This window comes from Neoarius graeffei, chromosome 9 (assembly GCF_027579695.1).
Source record: "Neoarius graeffei isolate fNeoGra1 chromosome 9, fNeoGra1.pri, whole genome shotgun sequence".
Taxonomy (NCBI): Eukaryota; Metazoa; Chordata; class Actinopteri; order Siluriformes; family Ariidae; genus Neoarius; species Neoarius graeffei.
Window position 1 is genome coordinate 12,177,170 of NC_083577.1, and position 24,094 is coordinate 12,201,263.

General features: G+C 42.2%; 1 protein-coding gene across 3 annotated transcripts in view; it reads right to left on the bottom strand.

The window, feature by feature from the left end:
- The window catches only part of bard1 (BRCA1 associated RING domain 1), a 52,759-nt gene that overhangs the window by 14,689 nt on the left and 13,976 nt on the right, over positions 1–24,094 (bottom strand). For all 3 annotated transcript variants that reach the window (XM_060929006.1, XM_060929007.1, XM_060929009.1), the window contains exons 7-9: positions 15,737–15,863; positions 14,395–14,527; positions 6,721–6,813 (exon numbers count right to left, since the gene is read on the bottom strand). In XM_060929006.1, the coding sequence (XP_060784989.1) occupies positions 6,721–6,813; positions 14,395–14,527; positions 15,737–15,863 (353 nt within the window). The remainder of the gene's footprint in view (positions 1–6,720; positions 6,814–14,394; positions 14,528–15,736; positions 15,864–24,094) is intronic.

The window sequence follows — 24,094 nt, forward strand, 5'->3', positions numbered from 1 at the left end:
GCCTCGGTGTTCTTCCCGAGGAGCTGGCCGAGGTGTCTGGGGAAAGGGAAGTTTGGGCTTCCCTGCTTAGACTGCTGCCTCCGCGACCCGGTCCCGGATAAAGCGGAAGAAGACGAGAGACACACACACACACACACACACACATATATATACACACACACAGTGGTGTGAAAGTCTTTGGCCCCTTCCTGATTTCTTATTTTTTTGCATGTTTGTCATACTTAAATGTTTCAGATCATCAAACAAATTTAAATATTAGACAAAGATAACACAAGTAAACACAAAATGCAGTTTTTAAATGAAGGTTTTTATTATTAAGGGAAAAAAATCCAAACCTACACGACCCTGTGTGAAAAAGTGATTGCCCTCCATTAAAACAAATTAACTGTGGTTTATCACATCTTTGGAAAGCCGAGTTCAATTTCTCTAGCCACACCCAGGCCTGATTACTGCTACACCTGTTCTCAATCAAGAAATCACTTAAATAGGACCTGCCTGACAAAGTGAAGTAGACCAAAAGATCCTCAAAAGCTAGACATCATGCTGCGATCCAAAGAAATTCAGGAACAAATGAGAAAGTAATTGAGATCTATCAGTCTGGAAAAGGTTATAAAGCCATTTCTAAAGCTTTGGGACTCCAGCGAACCACAGTAAGAGCCATTATCCACAAATGGCGATGACATGGAACAGTGGTGAACTTTCCCAGGAGTGGCCGGCTGACCAAAATTACCCCAAGAGCGCAGCGACGACTCATCCAAGAGGTCACAAAAGACCCCACAACAACATCCAAAAGAACTGCAGGCCTCACTTAAGGTCAGTGTTCGTGACTCCACCATAAGAAAGAGACTGGGCAAAAATGGCCTGCATGGCAGAGTTCCAAGACGAAAACCATTGCTGAGCAAAAAGAACAAAGGCTCATCGCAGTTTTGCCAGAAAACATCTTGATGATCCCCAAAACTTTTGGGAAAATACTCTGTGGACTGACGAGACAAAAGTTGAACTTCTTGGAAGGTGTATGTCCCATTACATCTGGTGTAAAAGTAACACAGCATTTCAGAAAATGCTGTTTTCATAATAAATGTTGTTTCATAACAACAGTTAAATATGGTAGTGGTAATCTGATGGTCTGGGGCTGTTTTGCTGCTTCAGGACCTGGAAGACTTGCTATGGTAAATGGAACCATGAATTCTGCTGTCCACCAAAAAATCCTGAAGGAAAATGTCCGGCCAGCTGTTCACGACCTCAAGCTGAAGCGCACTTGGGTTCTGCAGCAGGACACTGGGCAGCACGGTGGTGTAGTGGTTAGCACTGTCGCCTCACAGCAAGAAGGTTCTGGGTTCGAGCCCAGCGGCTGACAGGGGCCTTTCTGTGCGGAGTTTGCATGTTCTCCCCGTGTCTGCGTGGGTTTCCTCCGGGTGCTCCGGTTTCCCCCACAGTTCAAAGACATGCAGTTAGGCTAACGTGGGGTGGCCTTGGGCTGAAGTGCCCTTGAGCAAGGTACCTAACCCCTGACTGCTCCCCGGGTGCTGTAGTGTGGCTGCCCACTGCTCTGGGTGTGTGTGCGCGTGTGTGTTCACTGCTTCAGATGGGTTAAATGCAGAGGATGAATTTCACTGTGCTTGAAGTATGCATGTGACAAATAAAGGTTTCTTCTTTCTTCAATGATCCAAAACACACCAGCAAGTCCACCTCTGAATGGCTTAAGAAAAACAAAATGAAGACTTTGGAGTGGCCTAGTCAAAGTTCTGGCCTGAATCCGACTGAGATGCTCCTTAAAAAGGCGGTTCATGCTCGAAAACCCTCCAATGTGGCTGAATAACAACAATTCTGTAAAGATGAGTGGGCCAAAATTCCTCCACAGCGCTGTGAAAGACTCCTTGCTAGTTATCGCAAACGCTTGATTGCAGATATTGCTGCTAAGGGTGGCCCAACCAGTTATTAGGTTTAGGGGGCAAATCACTTCCTCACACAGTCATGTAGGTTTGGATTTTTTTTCCCTTAATAATAACCTTCATTTAAAAACTGCATTTTGTGTTTGTGTTATCTTTGTCTAATATTCAAATTTGTTTGATGATCTGAAACATTTAAGTGTGACAAACATGCAAAAAAAAAGAGAAATCAGGAAGGGGGCAAACACTTTTTCACACCTGTGTGTGTGTGTTTATTTTCTCTCTCTCCCCACGGGCGCTTTTAAAGTGGCACACCACCCTTCCCTTGCCCCCCCAGAAAAAAAAAACAAAACATCGGTATACACCAAATAAATTGTAAAGTATTTGGCTTTATTATAATTTTGTAACTATTTAACACACAGACGACCATTAAACGAATGCATACAGAGCTACCTGAAGTGGCCACGCGATTGCAATAGAAAACCATCCGGCCAGCTGCATACAGATTGTGACACAGAGCTCTGCAGATTGAGGTCTATCCCTGCGTTACACTACACCGCACCACATTACACTATAGTGACACACACAGTAGTAACGTTGGAAGCTGCAGCTAGCCAGCAGCTAAATAACTTTGCAGTGCACATGCAGACTGTTTGTAGCATTATTGTGCAACAGTTACGCTTATCTATCGTCTTTTCTGACCATACACAGTTACAGTAATCATAAAACAGCACACACACATTAAGTTCAGGTCTTTTATTTTATGTATCTGTGATTGTGTAGGCGAGAGCTGCATTTTCCCGTTGCTTCACTGTTTGTTTACTGCAGAACTTCCAGGTTCCTGGGTCAAAGGACCCAAACTACGGAGGTCGGGGTGGCTTTGTAGTGCCAGTCTCGGGCACGCGCATCAGCTCGTGCATGGATTGCAGTGGTTTCACCCAATTATGTGCATTGTGTAAAAAAAAAAAAAAAGTATGCATTTATTGTAATTGGGTATTTTGTTTATGAATTATAGAGATCATCAGCATGCACATGTATGGTTTATGCGATGCTGGTAAAATAAAGTAATTGGTATCTTCAGGCATGCAAACTGGTCAGGGGTGAAAAAGGTGAGAAGGATGCATGGACACGCGGCACGCGCGCAAAAGTACATTTCGTAGGCTACGTTACAAAAAAAATTGCAACCGGTGACATCTTGAATTTAATACAATACAAAATAACTTTCCGGGCGGCACGGTGGTGTAGTGGTTAGCGCCATCGCCTCACAGCAAGAAGGTCCGGGTTCGAGCCCCGTGGCCGGCGAGGGCCTTTCTGTGTGGAGTTTGCATGTTCTCCCCGTGTTCGCGTGGGTTTCCTCCGGGTGCTCCGGTTTCCCCCACAGTCCAAAGACATGCAGGTTAGGTTAACTGGTGACTCTAAATTGACCGTAGGTGTGAATGAGAGTGTGAATGGTTGTCTGTGTCTATGTGTCGGCCCTGTGATGACCTGGCGACTTGTCCAGGGTGTACCCCGCCTTTCGCCCGTAGTCAGCTGGGATAGGCTCCAGCTTGCCTGCGACCCTGTAGAACAGGATAAAGCGGCTAGAGATAATGAGATGAGATGAGATGTCTTAAGTTACTGTTGAGTGGCCGGTAAATTGTACCATTTATTTGTCAGTGGCCGGTAAAGTTTGATATTTTGTGAAGTTAATTTTCACCCCTGTGTACAACACAGTGGGCTATTTACAAAAAGGTATATATTGCTGCCTGTGCTATCTAACAGACCTACCCCAGAGGACACACCTGGCCAATCCCTGTCTGTCAATTTTCTTAAAGACATCACCTGTGAGAAATCAGGGGCGGATCTAGAAAAATATTTATGGGGTGGCAAGAGGGGGGCAGGAATTTCTGAGGGGTGGCAACGTATTACAGACGTGTATATATACTGAATTTAATCACGGTTATCACAGTTTGATGACAAATAGTATGTACACACTACAAAAGGGCACGGGCTGCCATTTACAAACTCATACAGACAAAATCTCATGCTTTTATTGTTCACAAAGAACACACATTCTCAGATGAGGTCTATCCCGTTTCTGGACAGTTTTATACTGAATATGCAAAAGAACAGACACTAAAAAACAACATGATTACCCAGCAAGTCTAACATAGAAAGAAAAACACCCTTTTTTCCAGAGTCAAGAGACTCCCTGTGACCCCGCTGTGCTAGGTTTTCTGTGGCTGTTAGAACTAAAATTTCAGCTAATGTTTTAACGTAGTATTGATTTTAACAGTTATCACGTTTTTACAATACATCTATCATGTAATATAACATCATGTAATTTCATGATACAAAATTATGTTTTTCATGATATTTTCATGTAATAATGTGAAAACACGGGGCGGCACGGTGGTGTAGTGGTTAGCGCTGTCGCCTCACAGCAAGAAGGTCCTGGGTTCGAGCCCCGGGGCCGGCGAGGACCTTTCTGTGTGGAGTTTGCATGTTCTCCCCGTGTCCGCGTGGGTTTCCTCCGGGTGCTCCGGTTTCCCCCACAGTCCAAAGACATGCAGGTTAGGTTAACTGGTGGCTCTGAATTGACCGTAGGTGTGAATGTGAGTGTGAATGGTTGTCTGTGTCTATGTGTCAGCCCTGTGATGACCTGGCGACTTGTCCAGGGTGTACCCTGCCTTTCACCCGTAGTCAGCTGGGATAGGCTCCAGCTTGCCTGCGACCCTGTAGAAGGATAAAGCGGCTAGAGATAATGAGATGAGATGAGAATGTGAAAACACCTTATCAAGAAATAATGTGAAAATATGGTTTAACGTCCTAGGCTAGGCTACTTCCATTAAAAGCAGACGGCCTAGCCTACTGTAGAACTTGGATCGAGCAAAAACACCGAGCAAAAACATGGCTGAATCCTGAATGACTCCTATTTGTATAAATAGGGGACTACATAGGTGGCAAAACATAGTGTTTTTCCTGCCATGGAAGTGCACTTGTATACTGAAGAGGAAGCAATTTGCATTACAGCCTTGAATGAGGATTCAAAATGGCGGCTCGGCTCAGTTTTCCCTTCCTCCTTCAGTATACAAGTGCGCTTCCATGTTTATGCAGGAGGGCTGATAGAAGTGGCGAAACAGTTTACTTTTTATCGTTTCTTTCACAACTTGAATGCGTTGAAACAAAAAATTATGACAAACTAACGCCGCTTACACTAAAATATCGAGGGAAATTTGTAATAGAAACTTTATGGTCGGCAATTTCGACGCGGAAATTCTCGGTCGGTCGGGTTACCGGAAACACACTTTTTTTTGGCCTTACATGTATTGTTAGCTAAATAACGTTCTCCAACCTGATTTTTATCCTCTCAAAATCAGCATCGCAACTATGCTAGCACTGTTCATTCATTATAATTTCATTTCTTGATAGATAGTTAATCAGCTTTTACCTCTGTCCTCCCGTGTCTCCTTTCCTCGCAACTCCTGGCTCCCTCGCTTCACGCCTCTCAATTTTCCAAAACAACCAATCTCTGGCGTTATCTCGTGCTGCATTCGCTGCAATCGGACATTGGAAATTCCCGCACGTAAATGTCAAATTGGCCGTAATTTTTCTTTGAATTCGTCGCTGCCAACTGGGGTGGCAAGGCTTTCTTTTAGAGTGGCATTTGCCACCCTATGCCACCCCGGTAGATCTGCCCATGGTTATTCACCCCCGAGCGCGCTGGAAACTGTTCCATTGGTATGTTCAGATCCAGTCGCGAGATGAGGTTGCCAGAGCTCTCTATAAAAAGGTGACTTTGCGGTCTGAATCGGTGAAATATTCATAAGCGAGGACTGGCAACCAGCAGTGGGTTGCGCACCAGCTGATCAGCACTCCAATGGAAAAGAAGCGCGTGTTAGTAACTGTTTATCTCGATTGGCTGTAACCTTGTAAGTGAAATGTTTGGCAACAATAACGTTGTAGCCTGCCTAACCCCCCCCCAAAAAAAAAACTCTTCGGATCTACACGATTCACACAAGTGACCTATTTTGGGACCAAAACGGCGAATTTCGCTGAAAGGTGAGGAGTTTGCATGTGTGTTATCTTCCAGTGGGTGGGGACAGGCCACTATAGCTAGCCCTTTGAAGGAAGGTGGATTAGTTGGGTCATGGGCACTGTCTGTTATGTAGTAGTCATGTAATGTGCATGTAATCAGGTGGTGCAAACACAGTGCAATACAGTATTCTGTTTTGTAGACAAAGGTTTTTTTTTTTGTTGTAATAATTACTTGAACTTTTATTGTATTATTACAATTTATTTTGTGTTAAATTTCTGCTGCTACTTTCGGACTTTCGGAAAACATTAAAACATCTTGCAGTAAAAGTTCTACCTTTGGCCATTGTCCGTCAGATGATATGTACAGTAAGAATGTGTTAATTTTTTGTAAAATGATTTTAACAATGATTTATCCATTTATTGGCCAGTTTCACTGTCAAAAAAGCCCAAAGTCCATCAGTTTCAAGGGGGGGCTTTGACTCCCCCGGCCCCCCACCGGGGCTCCGCCCCTGGACCTCATTGGGGGCCTATGTGGCCCCCAAACCCCTGTCACCACCTTTTATTTTTGAAAAGTGGAGAACCCTATATATTCATTCAATCTATATCCATTTAGCTGCTTCCAATTAGAGCCAAGTTATTTTTTTATGTTCGAAAAAATACCAGTATCAACCACAGTATTTATCACAATATCAATATTATACTGTCATATTGCTCAGCGCTACTTCAGTGTTGTTTTTTTTTGTTTGTTTTTTTGGTGCAAACTCAAAGCTGAAGTAAAACAGATGGATGGTTATTGTTACGATCCTGATCTTACATGTGAATGTTACGATCCAGCAGCCGTTGAGGATCCCATGCAGGACGGTGAGGGTGGAGGGCAGGGGACCATCCGGAACTACCACATGTGTGACTAGAGAGAGAGAGAGAAATCACAGTTACAAAGGATGAAATTAGCTAAAAATATAATCATGATATAGTTTAAAATTGTCACAGTGTCAGTATAAAAATGTTATATAAATGCCCCTATAATTGCACAAAGGTCATATTCATCAAGATCACATTGACCTGATCTGGAAGAGCAGGAAAACTTTCAGAAGGAACGGTCTGTATGCTGGGTGGAAAGGCAAAGCAAAATCTCTGCATGGAAGAGTCATCAGAAGGAAACCATACCTGCAACCTTATCACAAAACTCAACGTCTGACGTATACAAAACATTCTTGAGATAAACCAGCGGTATGTTGGAAACAAATGCTGTGGACTAGCTGAAGTCTTTAGGCACAGTCACGAAAGGTATTCTGGGTAAAAAGGAGCAGCATTTGATAACAAGAACACCTTAGCATGTGTTCAGCATGTAGGTGGATCTGTTCTGCTGTTACAGCCAGTGACAGGAAATTAACACTACACAGGTAGATGAAAGACTGGACTCCAGTAAATATCAGCAAATGAGATGTAACCATAGCAACAAATCATATGACTGTAGCCTGTTCATGGTAGGATGGTCAGCTAAATAAATTAGCTGGTATTTCAGTTACTGTAGAACAAATACAAATTATGTACAAAGCCTTTGTTTTTCCAAAGTCTGATAATAATGGTGTCTAATCTTGTCTAGTCACACGTGGTCATGCCGGATGGCCCCCTGTTCTCCACCCTCACTGTCCTGCATGGAATCCTCAACAGATGCTACAGTTGACTTGCTAACTTTAGGACTGCAGTTGTCATGAACAGTTTTGCACTCAAGTTTCCATCAATGAAGAGTTACAACGTCAACGAAACTGTCTTCATGTTAAAACTGTTAATGTTATAGTCATGCTGTCTGTTGTTGCCCAAATGAGGGTGGGTTCCCTTTTGAGTCTGGTTCCTCTCGAGGTTTCTTCCTCATGTCGTCTGAGGGAGTTTTTCCTTGCCACAGGCTTGCTCATTGGGGATAGATTAGGGACAAAATTAGCTCATGTTTTAAGTCGTTCAAATTCTGTAAAGCTGTTTTGCGACAATTTTTATTGTTAAAAGCGCTATACAAATAAACTTGACTTGACATGCTGGATTTTAATTTCAGCTTTCTGTCTATCTGTACATATATTTATGCATAAATCTATTTACATATTCACAAGGGTTTCATTAAGGACCGGCACCCGGCACAAAACCTGGCTATGATCAGCCTGGCGTCGGCCCTTAATGAAACCCTTGTGAAAATGTAAATAGATTATTAGCATACATAAATATATGTACAGATAGACAGAAAGCTGAAATTAAACTTCAGCAGCTGTTGAGGATTCCATGTTACTTTTCAAAACTTCCTCAATCAACAATGCTAGTGGATTTCCTATTTTCCAAGACCTTCTCTTTCCTATGGTTATCAGTGGTTATTTTTGCATTCTTTTACACTTTTTACTGTGTTTATGTCCTCCCGGCGGCTTTATGGCCTTGACCTTCAATCACATCAGTTACACTGTATGAAAGCTTGACACCGATTGGCTGCTCATTGTGGCAACATCGGGGTGCCAGAAAGCTCGCTTCTAATTCGCTACAGTTCAAAATGAAAAGGCAACATGACCAGCCAACCTTGTCCAGATTCTTTCCAGGTTTGGCAAGAAAGGTGCCCAAACGAGGAGAGATCAGTAAACAAATAACTATTCTTATAAAAGAGTAATGACCATGGATCTTGAACATGATTAATTTCTAGTTGGTCTTCCAATGCAAAATGCTCACTTCTGTGAAGTTGTTGAGTCTTTCCATAACCATCTCACGCCATGACGGTCTGGGTGTGTGACGGTGAATTAACATCATCAGCCAGTGGCCTCATTTGAAATGACGTCGGTGGTAACACACAAAAACAAAATATTTGGATAAGATTAAATAAGATTATCTTATCTAATAGGCCTAGGTTAATTTAAAAAATGAATAGCCGTGAAGACACATTTCATTTTTTTCAGTATAATTTTGGACTGTCAGGAGACAGTGACAGCGCCGGATGATGTTCACGACAGTACTGTTGGCAGTGTTGCTAGGTTAAGGGAAAAGAAAATGAGGATACTTGTAGTTCAGAACTGGATTCCAAATCTGCTGGTAGTGGGAGTGGACATCTATTGGTGTCTCCTTGTTAGGTGGTTTTATTTTTTGCTAGTCAATAGTTGTTGTTTTTTTAAATGATTAGTCAGTCAGTAGTCATGGTGAATAGATAACAGCTGTTATACATATTCTGTTCTCTGAACAGAGCCTGCCCCCTCTGAACAGCCTTCGCTGCTTTAAATCAATGCTACTTCTAGTTTTCAGGTTTGATCTGGAACATACAGTACGTATATGGACTCTATACTTTAGTGATGTAGCATTATATTTATTATTAATAAAATATAAGTAATTAAGCCTTTTTCTCTCTGCAGGTTAGTTTAATACGAATAAATTATTTATTTCAACGACACAGGTTTAGTTAATAATTCATGTTTTATTAGCTGACATTCCAAATGCATGTGTAGACTGTTAATTACACTAGCATGTTATTTTGGATCATCTTATGCCATACACTCACTTTCATGCACAAACTCATAATAAACACAATAAAATGGCAATAAAAATGGTCATTATCAGCAGTGAAAATGGGGCCTGGAATGCACTAGATGATTACACCAGAAGAGCATCTAAAAACTGAAAATTTTCTGGGGAAGCGCCCAGAAAAGCCCCCCCCCCAATTTGCACTTCTGGTTCAGTGCTGGTTCCAAAAGCATTTCGTGGTTCAAGTCGTCGGCTGTCCATTGCTAGCGATGAGGACTGCTTCATTAGGATGTACAAAAACACACATGGGCCGTGAGGCCCGCACAGGAGCAACAAAGTCGCCCGCAGCAGCGGCATGAATGGCCCGGCCAAGCCACTACAGAACACCTGGCCTCATGAGCTATCGCATACTATTCTCCTCTCCTAACAAAGTGCCTTGCACAGTGAGGGCAAAGAAACAATGTCATGCCCCCATCATGTTGTCTCTCTGGACTGCCAGACCTGATGCCAAGTGGTGCATAAAAGTGCCAGAGACCTGCCGGGTATGGAAGTTGCCCTGCTGTGACAACTGACTTGCCGGGTGATGCCATCCATTGGCCATTTGAGTGGCTCTTCCACATGCCATCTGGTGGTGTGCCATTGACCCTGTTGGGTTCATCTGCCACATCGCACTGAAAAGCACGCTGCTGCCAGCACCTTATTGGTGATGTATTATTTAACCCATAGCTGGAACCCAGGCTACCACTCCAGATCAGAGCAGACCTGGGAGCAATGGGGATTAAGGGGTAACTCCACTTTCCCCAATACTCAAGTCCTCCCGGACCTGAGACTCACCACCCGTTGCAGTTTAAAGTCATACCCAGGAGTGGTTCAAGTACTTGTTCAACGACAATGCAGTTGAATCTAATCTGATCTAGTCTAATCTAATAAGCCATGGTAGAGTGAGATCAAAGTCCAGATACCTGAAAATACCATGACGCATAATTTTTCTTGATGCTTTCTGAGACGTTCGGGTTCCATCTCACATGCTAAGCATAAAAACATGCTACAATAAATTGCGATACAAATTTATGACTATTTGAATCAACGAAATAGAAAATGAATCATAATTATCACCTTGCACAATCTTTTAGTTTTTCCAAACTGTACTTGTTTAAACTGCAAAGGATGCAGTAATGTGCAATAGTGGGAATATGCATGACTTCATCGTAGGCGGAAGTAACAGCTCTAATGCTGTGAAAAAACACAGATCTAAAAAGTGTTGTGATCTGTTGTGTCTGACTGCAAATAAATTTAACAAGAAGTCGCTCCTTCCAGGTTACCTGGTCTGGTACAGTATCAGCACCACACCCATTTACCACTGGTGTCTCTCAAGGTTCAGTCCTTGGTCTGCTTCCCTTCTCCCTCTACACCCAGTCTTTTGGTCCAATTATCTCTGCTCATGGTCTACCACTGCTATGCTGAGGACACCCAATCATTTCACTCTTTTCCTCCTTCTGACACAGATCACTCGAATCTCTGCATGACTTCAAGAGCTGGATGGACAACCATCACCTGAAGCTCAACCCAGGCAAGACAGAGGCAATCTACATTCCCACTCCATCCTCTCCACGCATGGACATTTTCTCCTCCCTGAGAGACATTTCTCGGTCACCTTCACCCTGCATGAAGAACCCAAGGGTGGTGTTCAACGACAAACTCGCCTCGTCAGCAAACATCGTTTCAGTGACCCAGAATATATAGATTTCTCCTCTACAACATCCAAAGGATCCGCCTGTTCCTCACCACCTACTCTACTCAGCTCCTAGTCCAAGCGCTGATCCTCTCCAGCTTGGACTACTGCAACTCTCTCCTTGCTGGCCTTCCAGCATCTGCCATCAGACCCCTGCAGCTCATCCAGAATGATGCAGCCCACCTGGTCTACAACCTCTTTCGATCCTCCCATGTCACCTCTCTGCTTGCTGCCCTTCAGTGGCTACCTGTCTCAGCTCGCATCAAATTTAAGACACGTGCTAGCTTGCCAGGTTGTCAAGGGGTTAGGGCCAGTATACCTCCAGAGACTGATCCGATCCTACATGGCAGCCAAATCCCTACACTCCGCTACTACTGGTCGCCTGGCCCATCCTCCTCTCCGCTCCTGCCCAGCCCGCTCAAGACTGCAATCTATCCTGGCTCCCCGTTGATGGAATGACCTTCCCATTGAGGTCAGAACTGCCAACTCCATGACCACCTTCAAGACTCACCTCTTCAGGCAGCACCTCTCTCCTTCTTCCCTGTCAACTGTGTAACTGTGTTTCGGTCTTGACCAACCCAGGCCGTGTACTGTCTAGCCTGGGGCTAGCCATTTAAGTTTTATTTATTTCTACTTAGTTGCACTTTGAAGGCTCATTTGTATGGTTGGCTTGCTTCCTTGGCTGTCTGAGTATTGGTACTTCAACAGAATATTACATGTTCAATTGGCACTAGAACTTTGTCTAGAGTTTCAGCACTTCTTGTACTTGACTTTTGCACTTGTTGTGCGTCGCTCTGGATAACAGTGTCTGCTAAATGCCATGTAATATCACAGGAAAATCGAATCATGAATTGGGTGAATTGTTACATGCTGTAACAATGTTAGACAGCAGACTGTGATTGTGCTATAATATGGTCCCTGTGTCCTGTGTCATAAGACTTACATATCATCAGTATTTCTTGATCTTTACTGCGACAGTCCCACTTGACAGCTTATGGCATGACTGTCATCATTCCTCCATTTCTAACCTCGTCCTTGTTTTCTTATCCTCACCTTAAAGCAGATCTGTAAATCCAGAGTAGGTCCTAGTTCGCAATATTATTTAAAATTTAATTGAAAATTAGCACCTAATTTACATATCACAAGTAAACATGCTGAAATGTAGCACCAGATGTGACGGCTATTAATTAAAAATCAAGCATGGTTTTTCAGCTTCAAGTCTTTCCTCTCGCTAATTATTAAAAGCTCTTTGTCATTTCTTAAGAGCACAAAATGTGTAGCAGTTCAAAGAGAATACATATACAGTTTTTTGTTTTCTTCATAACAGCCCGAGACTAAAACATTAGGAAATACAGACAGATTGTTTATGTCCTTTACAATCTCATTTTTAGGAGACATTAATCATATACACTCACTAGCCACTTTAATAGGAACTTGTTCTTGATGCTAAGATTCCTGTTCTTGGCTGCAGGAGTGGAACCCGATGTGGTCTTCTGCTGTTGCATGCTGAGATGCTTTTCTGCTCACCACGGTTGTAAAGAGTGATTGATTTTATGAGTTACTATGTACTTCCTGGCAAAAAAGCTCGAACCAATCTGGCCATTTTCCTCTGACCTCTCTTATCAACAAGGTGTTTATTTCCACCCATAGAACTGTTACTCACTCAGTGTTTTTTGTTTTTCGCACTATTCTGTGCAAATTCTAGAGACTGTTGTGTGTGAACCCCAGGAGATCAGCAGTTTCTGAAATACTCAAACCAACACCCATGCCATGGTGAAAGTCACACTTTGAGATCACAATTTTTCCCCATTCTGACGTTTGAAGTGAACATTAACTGAAGCTCTTGATTTGTATCTGCATGATTTGATGCATTGTGATGCTGTCAAGGGATTGGCTGATTAGAGAATGGCATAAAACTGCTGTTTTATGCTGGTGGATGAATGGGTGCTCCTAATAAAGTGGCCAGTGAGTGTCTCATCTCATTATCTCTAGCCACTTTATCCTTCTACAGGGTCACAGGCAAGCTGGAGCCTATCCCAGCTGACTACGGGCGAAAGGCAGGGTACACCCTGGACAAGTCGCCAGGTCATCACAGGGCTGACACATAGGCACAGACAACCATTCACATGCCAGTGAGTGTATACGTCTATAATTTTTTTAATAAACTATTGAAAAACAAATGAAATGAAAGCATAAAAGGCACGCTCTCTTTTTTTCTACTTGTTTTTCTGGCAAATATTGCATTTTGTCCTCATTCTCAACTATACAATCCTAAAGAATGGCTTCATTTGTTTTAATTTCACCGTGTTCTGAGAGTCTGACTCTCTCAGCTGAGGAGACTTTGAGCTTCATCTAAAGTTCTAACGTTTGTTTCTTCTAACGCTGTGTGAAATCTCCTGAGTGAAGCATCACAATCCAAACATTGTGTATTAGGGGAAAGTTTGTAATAATCCTTGTTCTGCTCAAAGTGGATGGCTTACACACTTAAATGCACATTACACTGAAGAAAAACAAAGAGAACGCTCCGAACACTACTTTTGCAGCATGTTTTTCCTCAAGTGACAGAGGGGAACCATTACTAAGTTGCACTTCGAGATGTAACGATTCCTCTAACAGCTAATGCTAAGGTCACACACAGCTGGTCGATCCATGAGAACCGTGGCTGGGGCTACCGTGGCCATTCCAGCAGATTTTGTAAGTGGTCTGTTGCATAAATTTGGGCGGAGTAAAAATGTAAATAGGCGTGACTGTAGCAACGGAAGACGCTGGTAAAGCCAATGGCAGCAGCGACATCTGGCCTTACGGAAATGACAGCAGTGTGTACGGTTTTCATAGCTGCAGTATGGCATAGCCACAGCAAGATGAAATAAGACACACCCCCTTCGCAAACTTTTAACTTTCTGCAGGATGTTGTTCTGTGAACTTTTTGAGCTCGATGGTTGCGATGGAATGCTACGGTAACCATTGGTAGCCCACATATGCCTCACGGATGCTTCATGGTTGCGACGGATGAATTCATCTGGCGCTTGACCCACAGTAATTTTCAACACGATCAAACTTTCCAGGGATGGAAGCCACACCCTTCTGGTTGTCAAGGTAGCTCCCTAGCTCTCACATATTCTGACAGAAGGGCCCGGAACGCATGCCAGTTAACCCTCGGAAGGCTCGAAGGCTGCCTTACACCACAGCAATGAGTCACTGATTACAATACATTATTTATTAAAGACCGATACATCAAACATTATACTCATGTGTAATTGTTTCGAGTCATACCTGCGCTGGAGAAAGTCTCGACTCGTTTTCCTCCCAGAACCTGAGCCGCTTTGGTGAGCTGGTTCTGCTGAGCTACTGTCAGTTTACTCCCAATCAGAGTGGCCTGGACATCCTTCTTCATCACAGCCTGAGACTAAAGCAGAACATAAAGGACGTAAACAATCACGTTTACATGGATGTAAATTTCCATGTGTTCACGACATAGCTGATTTACATTTAGCCACGCTCACAAAGAGCTGAAAACAACCAAGCGGTGAAAGAATGCCTCCTGAACGGGTCTTCCAATAATGCAGCTCAGCCACTGCAGCTAGTCGGCCCAAAAACACAAGCTAATGGGTGCCATTACTTAAACAGAGAGTCTGATTTGTTTTGGAATCTTTTTCTTTAAATCCATTAATATGAAGCTGATGACTTACCCTGTGTGCGAAATTGCTCCCTATTCACTATATAGGGCACTATATAGTGAGAATGCTATTTTGTAGTGCTGTCCGAAATGATAGTGAGGATGATTACACCTTATGTAGTGCACTCAAAGTATCCCACAATGCATCACGAAAAGTAGTGTACAACCGATGGTCACTAACCAAAGCAATATATCCCATCATACATTGTGGTCGTGCTGAAAGAAATCAAATTTAAAGTCTCAAATTTGATTTAATAAAAGGCAGCAGCAGCAAAAAAAAAAAAAGTATCCAGGCTTGATTTAAAAGAACTGAAAGATGCAGGTACTTTGTATTGATTAAATGTGTGAAATACGCTCAGTATAATATGGATTTATCACAAAAATACATGCATGTATTTATTATTTTGAAAACTACCAGCCGACTGATCTGGCATGTTTTAATTGTGCGACAGTAATGACGTAAATACCAGTGCAATGGACTAGTGTCCGAAAGCATTTTTTCATTTTACTAATGAGCTCACTATATAGTCCTCGATGTAGTAATTCCTTATATAGGGAGTAGTGAACGAGTGAGTGATTTTGGACACAGGGTTAGTTTCACAAAACACTGATTAAAACTGGTATGGTTGAAATTAATAAGTGATTTAAACTCGACAACAATCCATATATAAATTTGCAATAACTTGTCAAAAGTGGTACGATTCAAAGCTGAACAATTGACGTTCACGTACGCAGTTTTACAAAAACTCAGGAGCGAAATGTAGGACATGAAAGTATTTCCAAACTTCTTTCCAAAATTCTTGTGTGTAAACTATTTACGAATAAATTACGCCGTATGCAGTTAAAAATAAACAAGACCCGCTGTGTGTATTAGAGCGATACGTGTGTGTGTGTGTGTGTGCGCGCGCGCGCACACACACACACACGTGTTGTCTGTACCTTTGACAGATTTGCTGGAGAGCTCATTGGGGGAGTTTCTCGATGAAGTGCCTCAGGGACCAAACTTAAGACCTCTCGCATTTCCGGAGTCATGGCGTAATCAACAGGTCGAAGGCCAAATATATTCCTGTAACACAATTTACTTCATTTTATACCTAATACAGTCAGGGGAAAAAGAAAGTACACCCTTCTTCAATTCTATATTTGTATTTATCAGGGACTAAATAACAAGCAATCTTGTGGTCTTGACAAATTTCTATAACAAACAAAACTTCAGGTGGTAACAACAAAAAAAAAAAAAAAAAAAAAAAGAGGAGGAGAGGATACATGCTTGCCAACTCCACCAATTCATACAGTAGTCTACCGATTTTGCCAGGTGAATACCACTTTTAGTTCTAAAAAAAAAAAAGTCACATTACAAAGTAAATCAGTGAACACTGTTGGATTCATGCTTCTGCTCTTGCTTCAGCTGTTTTCAGCACAGGGGATACAAGCATACAGCATCAAATAGTCATATTAAGTTGAAATCGAGAGCCGATGTAACGGTGTGATGTTGAATCTAAACTGTATCGCTCTACTGCGCCATTCCACTGGTTCTAGTTAATCAGCAATGAGCTCACATGTTACAAGAAGTCGCACCAAACACTCCGGTGATCCCAAACAACGAAAACTCCAAAGGAAAAAAAAAAGATTCACCATGACAAGAAGTTCAAGGCGACTTGGTTGTCAGATCATCCAGCATCAAAGCGAGGTGAAAAGCAGCATTTTGTGAAGCGCATCTGTCCGATTTCTCGATAAATTTTCTTCAAATATGGCACTCAGAATGCAGGAGAATGCACCATTTTACAGCATTTTTATTTTTTTTACAAATTTCCCCTGGGGGTGTGCCTGTGGACCCACCTAGAAGGGCGCGATTCTGTTCCGCTATCTGATCCACCGCTTTTCATTCTCTGGGGGTTGGCAGGTATGGAGATGCAAGATTTTTAGGGAGTGGTGCATCAACGAATGCTGTCGAACATCAATGAACTGAAACGATGCTTTTATTAAAAATAAATAAATAAATAAAAATTTGATAAACTCCAAAAGAAAATATTTACTTCAATGAGAGCGTTGCTAAAGCTGGTTCTGCAGACAGCACATGGTACGAGTTCATGTGAGGAAACCCACCAACATCCCAGAGTTGAAGCTGTTCTGTACGGAGGAATGGGCTAAAATTCCTCCAAGCCGGTGTGCAGGACTGATCAACAGTTACCGGAAACATTCAGTTGCAGTTATTGCTGCACAAGGGGGTCACACCAGACACTGAAAGCAAAGGTTCACATACTTTTGCCACTCACAGGTATAGAGATCTTGCAGTCACGTGACCGGAAAGTACACAACCGCCATCGTGTCGGTCAAAAACACCGCTGAATACTGCTGCACTCGTGTACAGAATGGATCAATTTCAACCGACGGACTACACGGCTCATTTTTCTAATGAACAGATAACTAGATATATGTCTAAAATAAACGATCTACAGATTTGTGACCCTTATGGCTTTCCGGACGGAGTTTTCACGACCGGATTTTGAACTGCCAGCGGAATACCCGGACGTGTATGATTACCTCATTAACTTTCCCTCGCTGTTCAGTGATGAAGCACTGCGTGCTTATAAATCTCTGCACAGTTATCTTTACAGAAATTCAGGATTTGTCAGCGACTCAGATGTGGCATCTTGTAAGCAAGAAAATGATCCTCATTGGATGGGTGAGTCACTTAAGTATTGAGTATAGCACTGACCAGCCGATTATAGAATAAGGTAATTCCAAATCATCCGTGTTGTTTACATGGATCTGGCGTTGGAGAGGTAGAGGCTTGGCAGTGGAGGTTTGAGTAGCTGTTTTCTGAGCTTAGCCAACAGGCCGGCTCTGCCTGTAGCCTCGCTTTTGCTTCGGCTCCCGGCGCTGCCTCCTTCGCTTTGCTTCCGATAACAATCCACGGAGACCCCGCTGGTCTCGCAATCTGGTCTCGTCCGGAATGTTTTTTTTTTTCTCGTCCGGAATGTTGTGCATGCGATGGAAATCGCTACAAACCGTCATTTTCTGCTGGAAACCAATGTCCAGTAAGTCCATACGGTTGTAGTGGATATCGAAGTCCGGTACAGACGAACAACACGCAAAAATACACACAAAAAACATAAAAACCATGCACAGGTAGGGAGAGCTTGTAGCCGCAGCCCTTGTAGTAGAATTGTATATAGTAGGGTTTTCCAGAAGAAAAGGTAGAAGTAAAAGCAGAAGTAGAAGGCGGAATATGGCGTTTGACCGACACGATGGCGTCTGTCACAATCTGGATCGGCTGTGACGTCACATGCAAGATCTCTATTGGATCATTTTCCTCAATAAATAAATGACCAAGTATATTATTTTTGTCTCATTTGTTTAACTGGGTTCTCTTTATCTACTTTTAGGTCATATTTATGCAGAAATATAGAAAATTCTAAAGGGTTCACAAACTTTCAAGCACCAATGTAGCTACTTAGAAGCTCAGTGATTCATATAGCTTTTGATCCACTGTGTGACAAGTCATTCAAAATGAGAAAACGTTCCTCTTATAGACTGAATATTTATCCAAGTCCATTTTCGTTGTCAATCCTTCAACTCAACCGATGCTTAAATATGATAAATATAAAAGTATGTGATACAGCTAGAAAAGCTGATAAGGTAGTTTCTACAAGGTTCAAACAGTGAGATCACATTCGCTTCATTGCCAAGAATTTTTATGAATTTTTATTGAGGAGTTGTTGTAGCCCTGGTAATACTTACACCTAATCTGTGATGACATGTCAAACCCAGCAGGTGAAAATCTCTTTCAACAGATCAGTCTGCATCGGTGTTTGCCAGCAGCTAACAAGAGGAACATGCAGGTATGTAACCGACACCGCGCATCCCTGAGAGGAGTTTAAACCCAACAGGACCCTCATTGGAGAACTGAGGAAGACACGATGCTGTTCGCTCAGATTGAGCGTCAATATGCAAATAACACCTGGGGGACAATTAACAGGTCCAGTGATCCGTAAAATATTGCATTTGGATTCATGAGCCACTGGGATTCTGGTTTTCTCACTGCACAAATGAGGAACAAGCTGCTTGAAAAACGTGCCACTGATACGATAGAAATAAATTCTGATAAAGTCAATAAAATCTATAAGGGAATAATATGATATTTACAGTACAATATCTGTTCTAAACAATGATGGATGGATGAGTCACTGCCTAAAAGAGGAGCTCCTGATGAGTGTATCATCAAAATATTTCCAAGGGCACAAACTCAACCTGAATAGAATAATAATATTATAGCACCATGAATGAACCATCAAATTGTGTCGTGTCGATTATTGCACCTCAATAAATCACTGCATTGTCTCGTGACAGTGAGACCAATAATGAGATACACATCACAGTTCTCATCTCATTATCTGTAGCCGCTTTATCCTGTTCTACAGGGTCGCAGGCAAGCTGGAGCCTATCCCAGCTGACTACGGGCGAAAGGCGGGGTACACCCTAGACCAGACCTGGGCATTTTACGGCCCGCGGGCCGCATCCGGCCCTTTGGTTCATTCTGACCGGCCCGCGTAAGGTTAATTAGAAATTACAAAATAAATGTATTTTCTAATTTTACCTCATGCATGGACTGAATGTGCATTGCTTTTATTTTGAAGTTGTGTTCAACAAAAACGTAATGCGCGCGACATGAACATGACATGAAATCCCATGAAACCTAATCCCGCGATAACTACTTCCGTAATTTGTCCAGACCAACCAAAACTTGTACGTCATCCTTCAAACAGTCCAGCCAATCACATAGTGTGACGTCACCAGCAGGTACCGAAGCCTGAGCCGATCTGTAGATCTGATACCTACACCGAATCAACTGATGATCATCTGTCAGCTGTGCTTCGCATCTCCACCTCAGACATTCAACCTGACTCTGATGCACTCGTTAAAGACCAACAGAGACGAGATTTCTCTCACTGAACAAATAAAAAACTGAAAGACACCAAATGAGGTGATTAGACTACAAATGTGGGCATCATTATTATAATATGATGTATCTTGCTTGATATCTGGAGTAGAAAGACAATATTGTGAGGTCTTTATTGTGTTTTGGGGTGAATGTGACTGAAAAAAAAAAAAAGGTACAAACGTTCACATTTTGTTAACCATTGTTTTGGGAAATTTAATTGAATAAATGACATTTTTTGTAAGGCAACCTCGTTTTTTCCATACTCTTACCAGTCTTAGCAGCTTGTAAAAACAATGTTATTTATTGCTTTATATAAAGAAATACAATTAATATTATGCAGAATTTAGTTCAGCCTTTTGGTCCGGCCCTCTACAAAATTTTCTGTTTCTCATGTGGCCCCATGGAAAAAATAATTGCCCACCCCTGCCCTAGACAAGTCGCCAGGTCATCACAGGGCCGACACAGACAACCATTCACACTCACATTCACACCTACGGTCAATTTAGAGTCACCAGTTAACCTAACCTGCATGTCTTTGGACTGTGGGGGAAACCGGAACACCCGGAGGAAACCCACACGGACACGGGGAGAACATGCAAACTCCGCACAGAGAGGCCCTCGCCGGCCACAGGGCTCAAACCTGGACCTTCTTGCTGTGAGGCAACAGTGCTAACCACTACACCACCGCACGTCACAGTTATGAATCCATATTTATTCCTTTCTTTGACGCCGCATGCCATGCATCAGAAACAACACCACCACATTTATTATAGTGTGACTCTGCTGGGTGCCTGGTGGACAGCAGTGAACCAGCGCTTTCACTTTACATCATTACTGTAGAGTTACCATCCAATATCAAACTCGACGTGTCAAACAGTTGTCTGGTTTCATTGGTCACGTCCACACGGGTGCAGCACCATTAGGACTAATTACCATGCACCTGTTCCTGATTAGAGTGCAATCACAGCGCATACATATAAGGACTCTCAGTAACACACAGACTTTGTGAAGTATACACTCTGTACCCTGCGTCTGACGTATTTTGTATCACTTTTCTGGTTTAGACCGTTTGTGTTTTTGGATTGTGAGTATCGTATTCCCTCCGATATCCTGTCTGTGCCTCACTCCACCACTGCCTGTTTTTTGACTCTGCCTGTGTCTCCATTTTGGATCTGTTTGCTTGCATGCCTTCAATAAAACTCTTCCTGCGATTACATCTGTCTATCGCCCTTACATAACAAATTGTCAAGTGTCCAACAAGCTCGTGGAATAATAAAACTGTTAATTCGTTTTACATGAAACGGTCATGAATATTTTCAGTAAAATGTCTCCGTAAATTATCCCACATTTTTAAAAAGCAAATTAAAAATAAGCGCTAGATAAAAACCCATCTCTCTTATGTAAATAAAGATACAAATTTTGTTACCCCGTGGTCAAGTGTTTGAGATACGCTGACTTGCACTTACAATCAGGTTCCCTGTGGTGGTACACGTACATGGGTCCGTCTCAGAAACTGGTCTCTCATTTGGGACATTATGGTCAAAAAATAAATTTTCTAATTTTACTTTTTTTTTTTGCATTTACCCTCAATGTTTCTTTTGTCATGTTTATTAAGAATAAAGATAGTATCTTGCTTTATCTGGCCTCCACTGTGGAATTTTTTTTTTATTACAATTCAAATGCTTTTGTAAAATTGATTTACATATAAAATAACTACATCATGAAGAATTAAAGCCCCTCCTTCACAGATGAGTGAAAATATTGAATAAATTTCCTCTTTTTGATTGCTTGGGTTAAAAATGCCAAGTTATGATGACTGAATTGATTATTCACTTAAATATGAATAATATGATACATTTTGGGTATTTGATATGGCGAAATAGGACAATAGGACACAATGGAAAAAATCAAGAACACAACAGAAAGATGAGAATAAAGGCGATGGTAAAAGAACAGCGACTGTACCAGCTGAAGGTCACGCGGGTCTCTGCTGTGGCGCGCGAGCATTGGGACATCACTACCGCACCTGACTGAACGCGAGGCGGGGGCGGGGCAAAACGACTGGCTGTAGATCCTATCAAAAGTTCGATCTAAATTGGCCATGGTTGCAAAATATTGGCCAAAAATACGCAAATACTACGAAATATGAAAGTAAGATGAAAAAGAAACAGTCTATTGCCTTATACTGCAAGACTAAAACAAAATAAAACTGTCAAAACTCACCTTTTCAGTGATAACGTCCGAACAGATCACCCGCATAACAGAAAGACCGCAAATGGAAGCACGATCAGCTTCTAACTGCTGGAGTGGAAAATTCCATTCTACACATGCAAATTGCTAATGTGTCCTTCCCTGCACACAAATAACACGCTACGGTAAAAAAAAAAAATAGACCACAACTCATTTTATAGCTCAGAAATTCATACAGGGTGGCACAGTGGTGTAGTGGTTAGTGCTGTCGCCTCACAGTAAGAAGGTCCGGGTTCAAGCCCCGTGGCCGACGAGGGCCTTTCTGTGCGGAGTTTGCATGTTCTCCCCGTGTCCGCGTGGGTTTCCTCCGGGTGCTCCGGTTTCCCCCACAGTCCAAAGACATGCAGGTTAGGTTAACTGGTGACTCTAAATTGACCGTAGGTGTGAATGTGAGTGTGAATGGTTGTCTGTGTCTGTGTGTCAGCCCTGTGATGACCTGGCAACTTGTCCAGGGTGAACCCCGCCTTTCGCCCGTAGTCAGCTGGGATAGGCTCCAGCTTGCCTGCGACCCTGTAGAACAGGATAAAGCGGCTAGAGATAATGAGATGAGAAATTCATACAAGACCAGCTACCATTGTAACATATTCTGTAAGAAACATATTCTATACCTAACTTTCAGCTTTCATTTTAAAAAACAAAATCGCAGATTTATAACTAAATTTTTATATGGCGTAGTGATTTTAAGTTACTACTTTTGGTGAGGTAGTGACCTTGACCCTGAGGCTTTCCGTTTAGATCAAAAACACACGATCGTATTGGTTTTGGGTATGCGGAAAATGGAGTTACAACGGTGATCAAATATTTTGCATGATGTTTTATTACGGTTATGATTATTCTGTGAGCGCGCCAATCCTTAGGTGTATAAAGTTACAACTTAAAATACAATTAGTGATAACTGTAGACTTTTCAGTGGACTACAACCTTTTTAAGGGAACGCGATGTAGTCAACCATTTATCATGTCCCAGATCAAGCTGCCATTTTTCCACAAATTTGCAGAATTTTTGCCAAATTCTGAATAGAGTATTCACATCAAAGATTTAGTTTTATCTGTATTATTTCTTTCATCATTTTATTTCAAATTAAAATATCACACCATTCAAAACCGTATAGTTTACTGACTGAGTATATTTAGTGGGGTACCCCCACCGTACCCAGTTTCTGAGACAGACCCACATCACTCGTACATACAGACATCATACGGTCAAAAGCCATCAAAAATCAGGTTGATGCATTACCATATTCCCTTAAGCAAGGTGTTATGGTCTGCTACTACTATAATAGGGCCCTCTAGTGAGCCACACTACAGATGGCATGGTACAATGTGTTCTTTTCCGATACTGACATCAATACTGTAACCTTGAACATCATATGACATGCATTTTTCTTAAACTACTTCATGACAGAGGGTCATACAAGATCAGTATACTCTCACACCACCAAAACACAACTCTCACCCACACACCATAACAAGAAATATCGATGCACATTCAACACTTACACATCTGATGTTTATATTCATGAAACAGGAAAGGTATAGTGCTGCTTTTGTGTGCGCATGCGGGCGCATGCCCTCAGAGAAGAATAAAAGAATAATCAGATTATTCCTGACAGTAGTGGATTGGCTTTGTGCAGGACGATGAGGACAGCGTCAGTGTTTCTGAAACTCTCCACTGTGGACAATCAGGACACAAAGTGGGGGGGAGCACCTAAACTACACTCAGTCCATTCAGAGAGAGAGAGCGAGAGAGAGAGAGAGAGAGAGAGAGAGAGAGAGAGAGAGAGAGAGAGACTTTGCTAATGTAAGGAATCTGGAGTAATCGACACCAGCAAGAAAAGCTGGCGGTAAACCAGAGCAAAACAAATCAATAAAGTCTTTAAAAAAATATTTCACCAAAAATGCTTTGCTCCATGAAAGAATAAATCACTTGACGTGGGAAGTGTCACAGAAAAAGTTATAATTCAACAGAAAACGGTACAGAAATGTCCACAACATTCATTACATCTATAAACTATGAATATGCAAATTAAATGCAACAAACCCCGCCCCTTTTGGACCTGCTTTGCATATTAGGGTTAGTTTTGAACAAAGAGGGTCACTGAG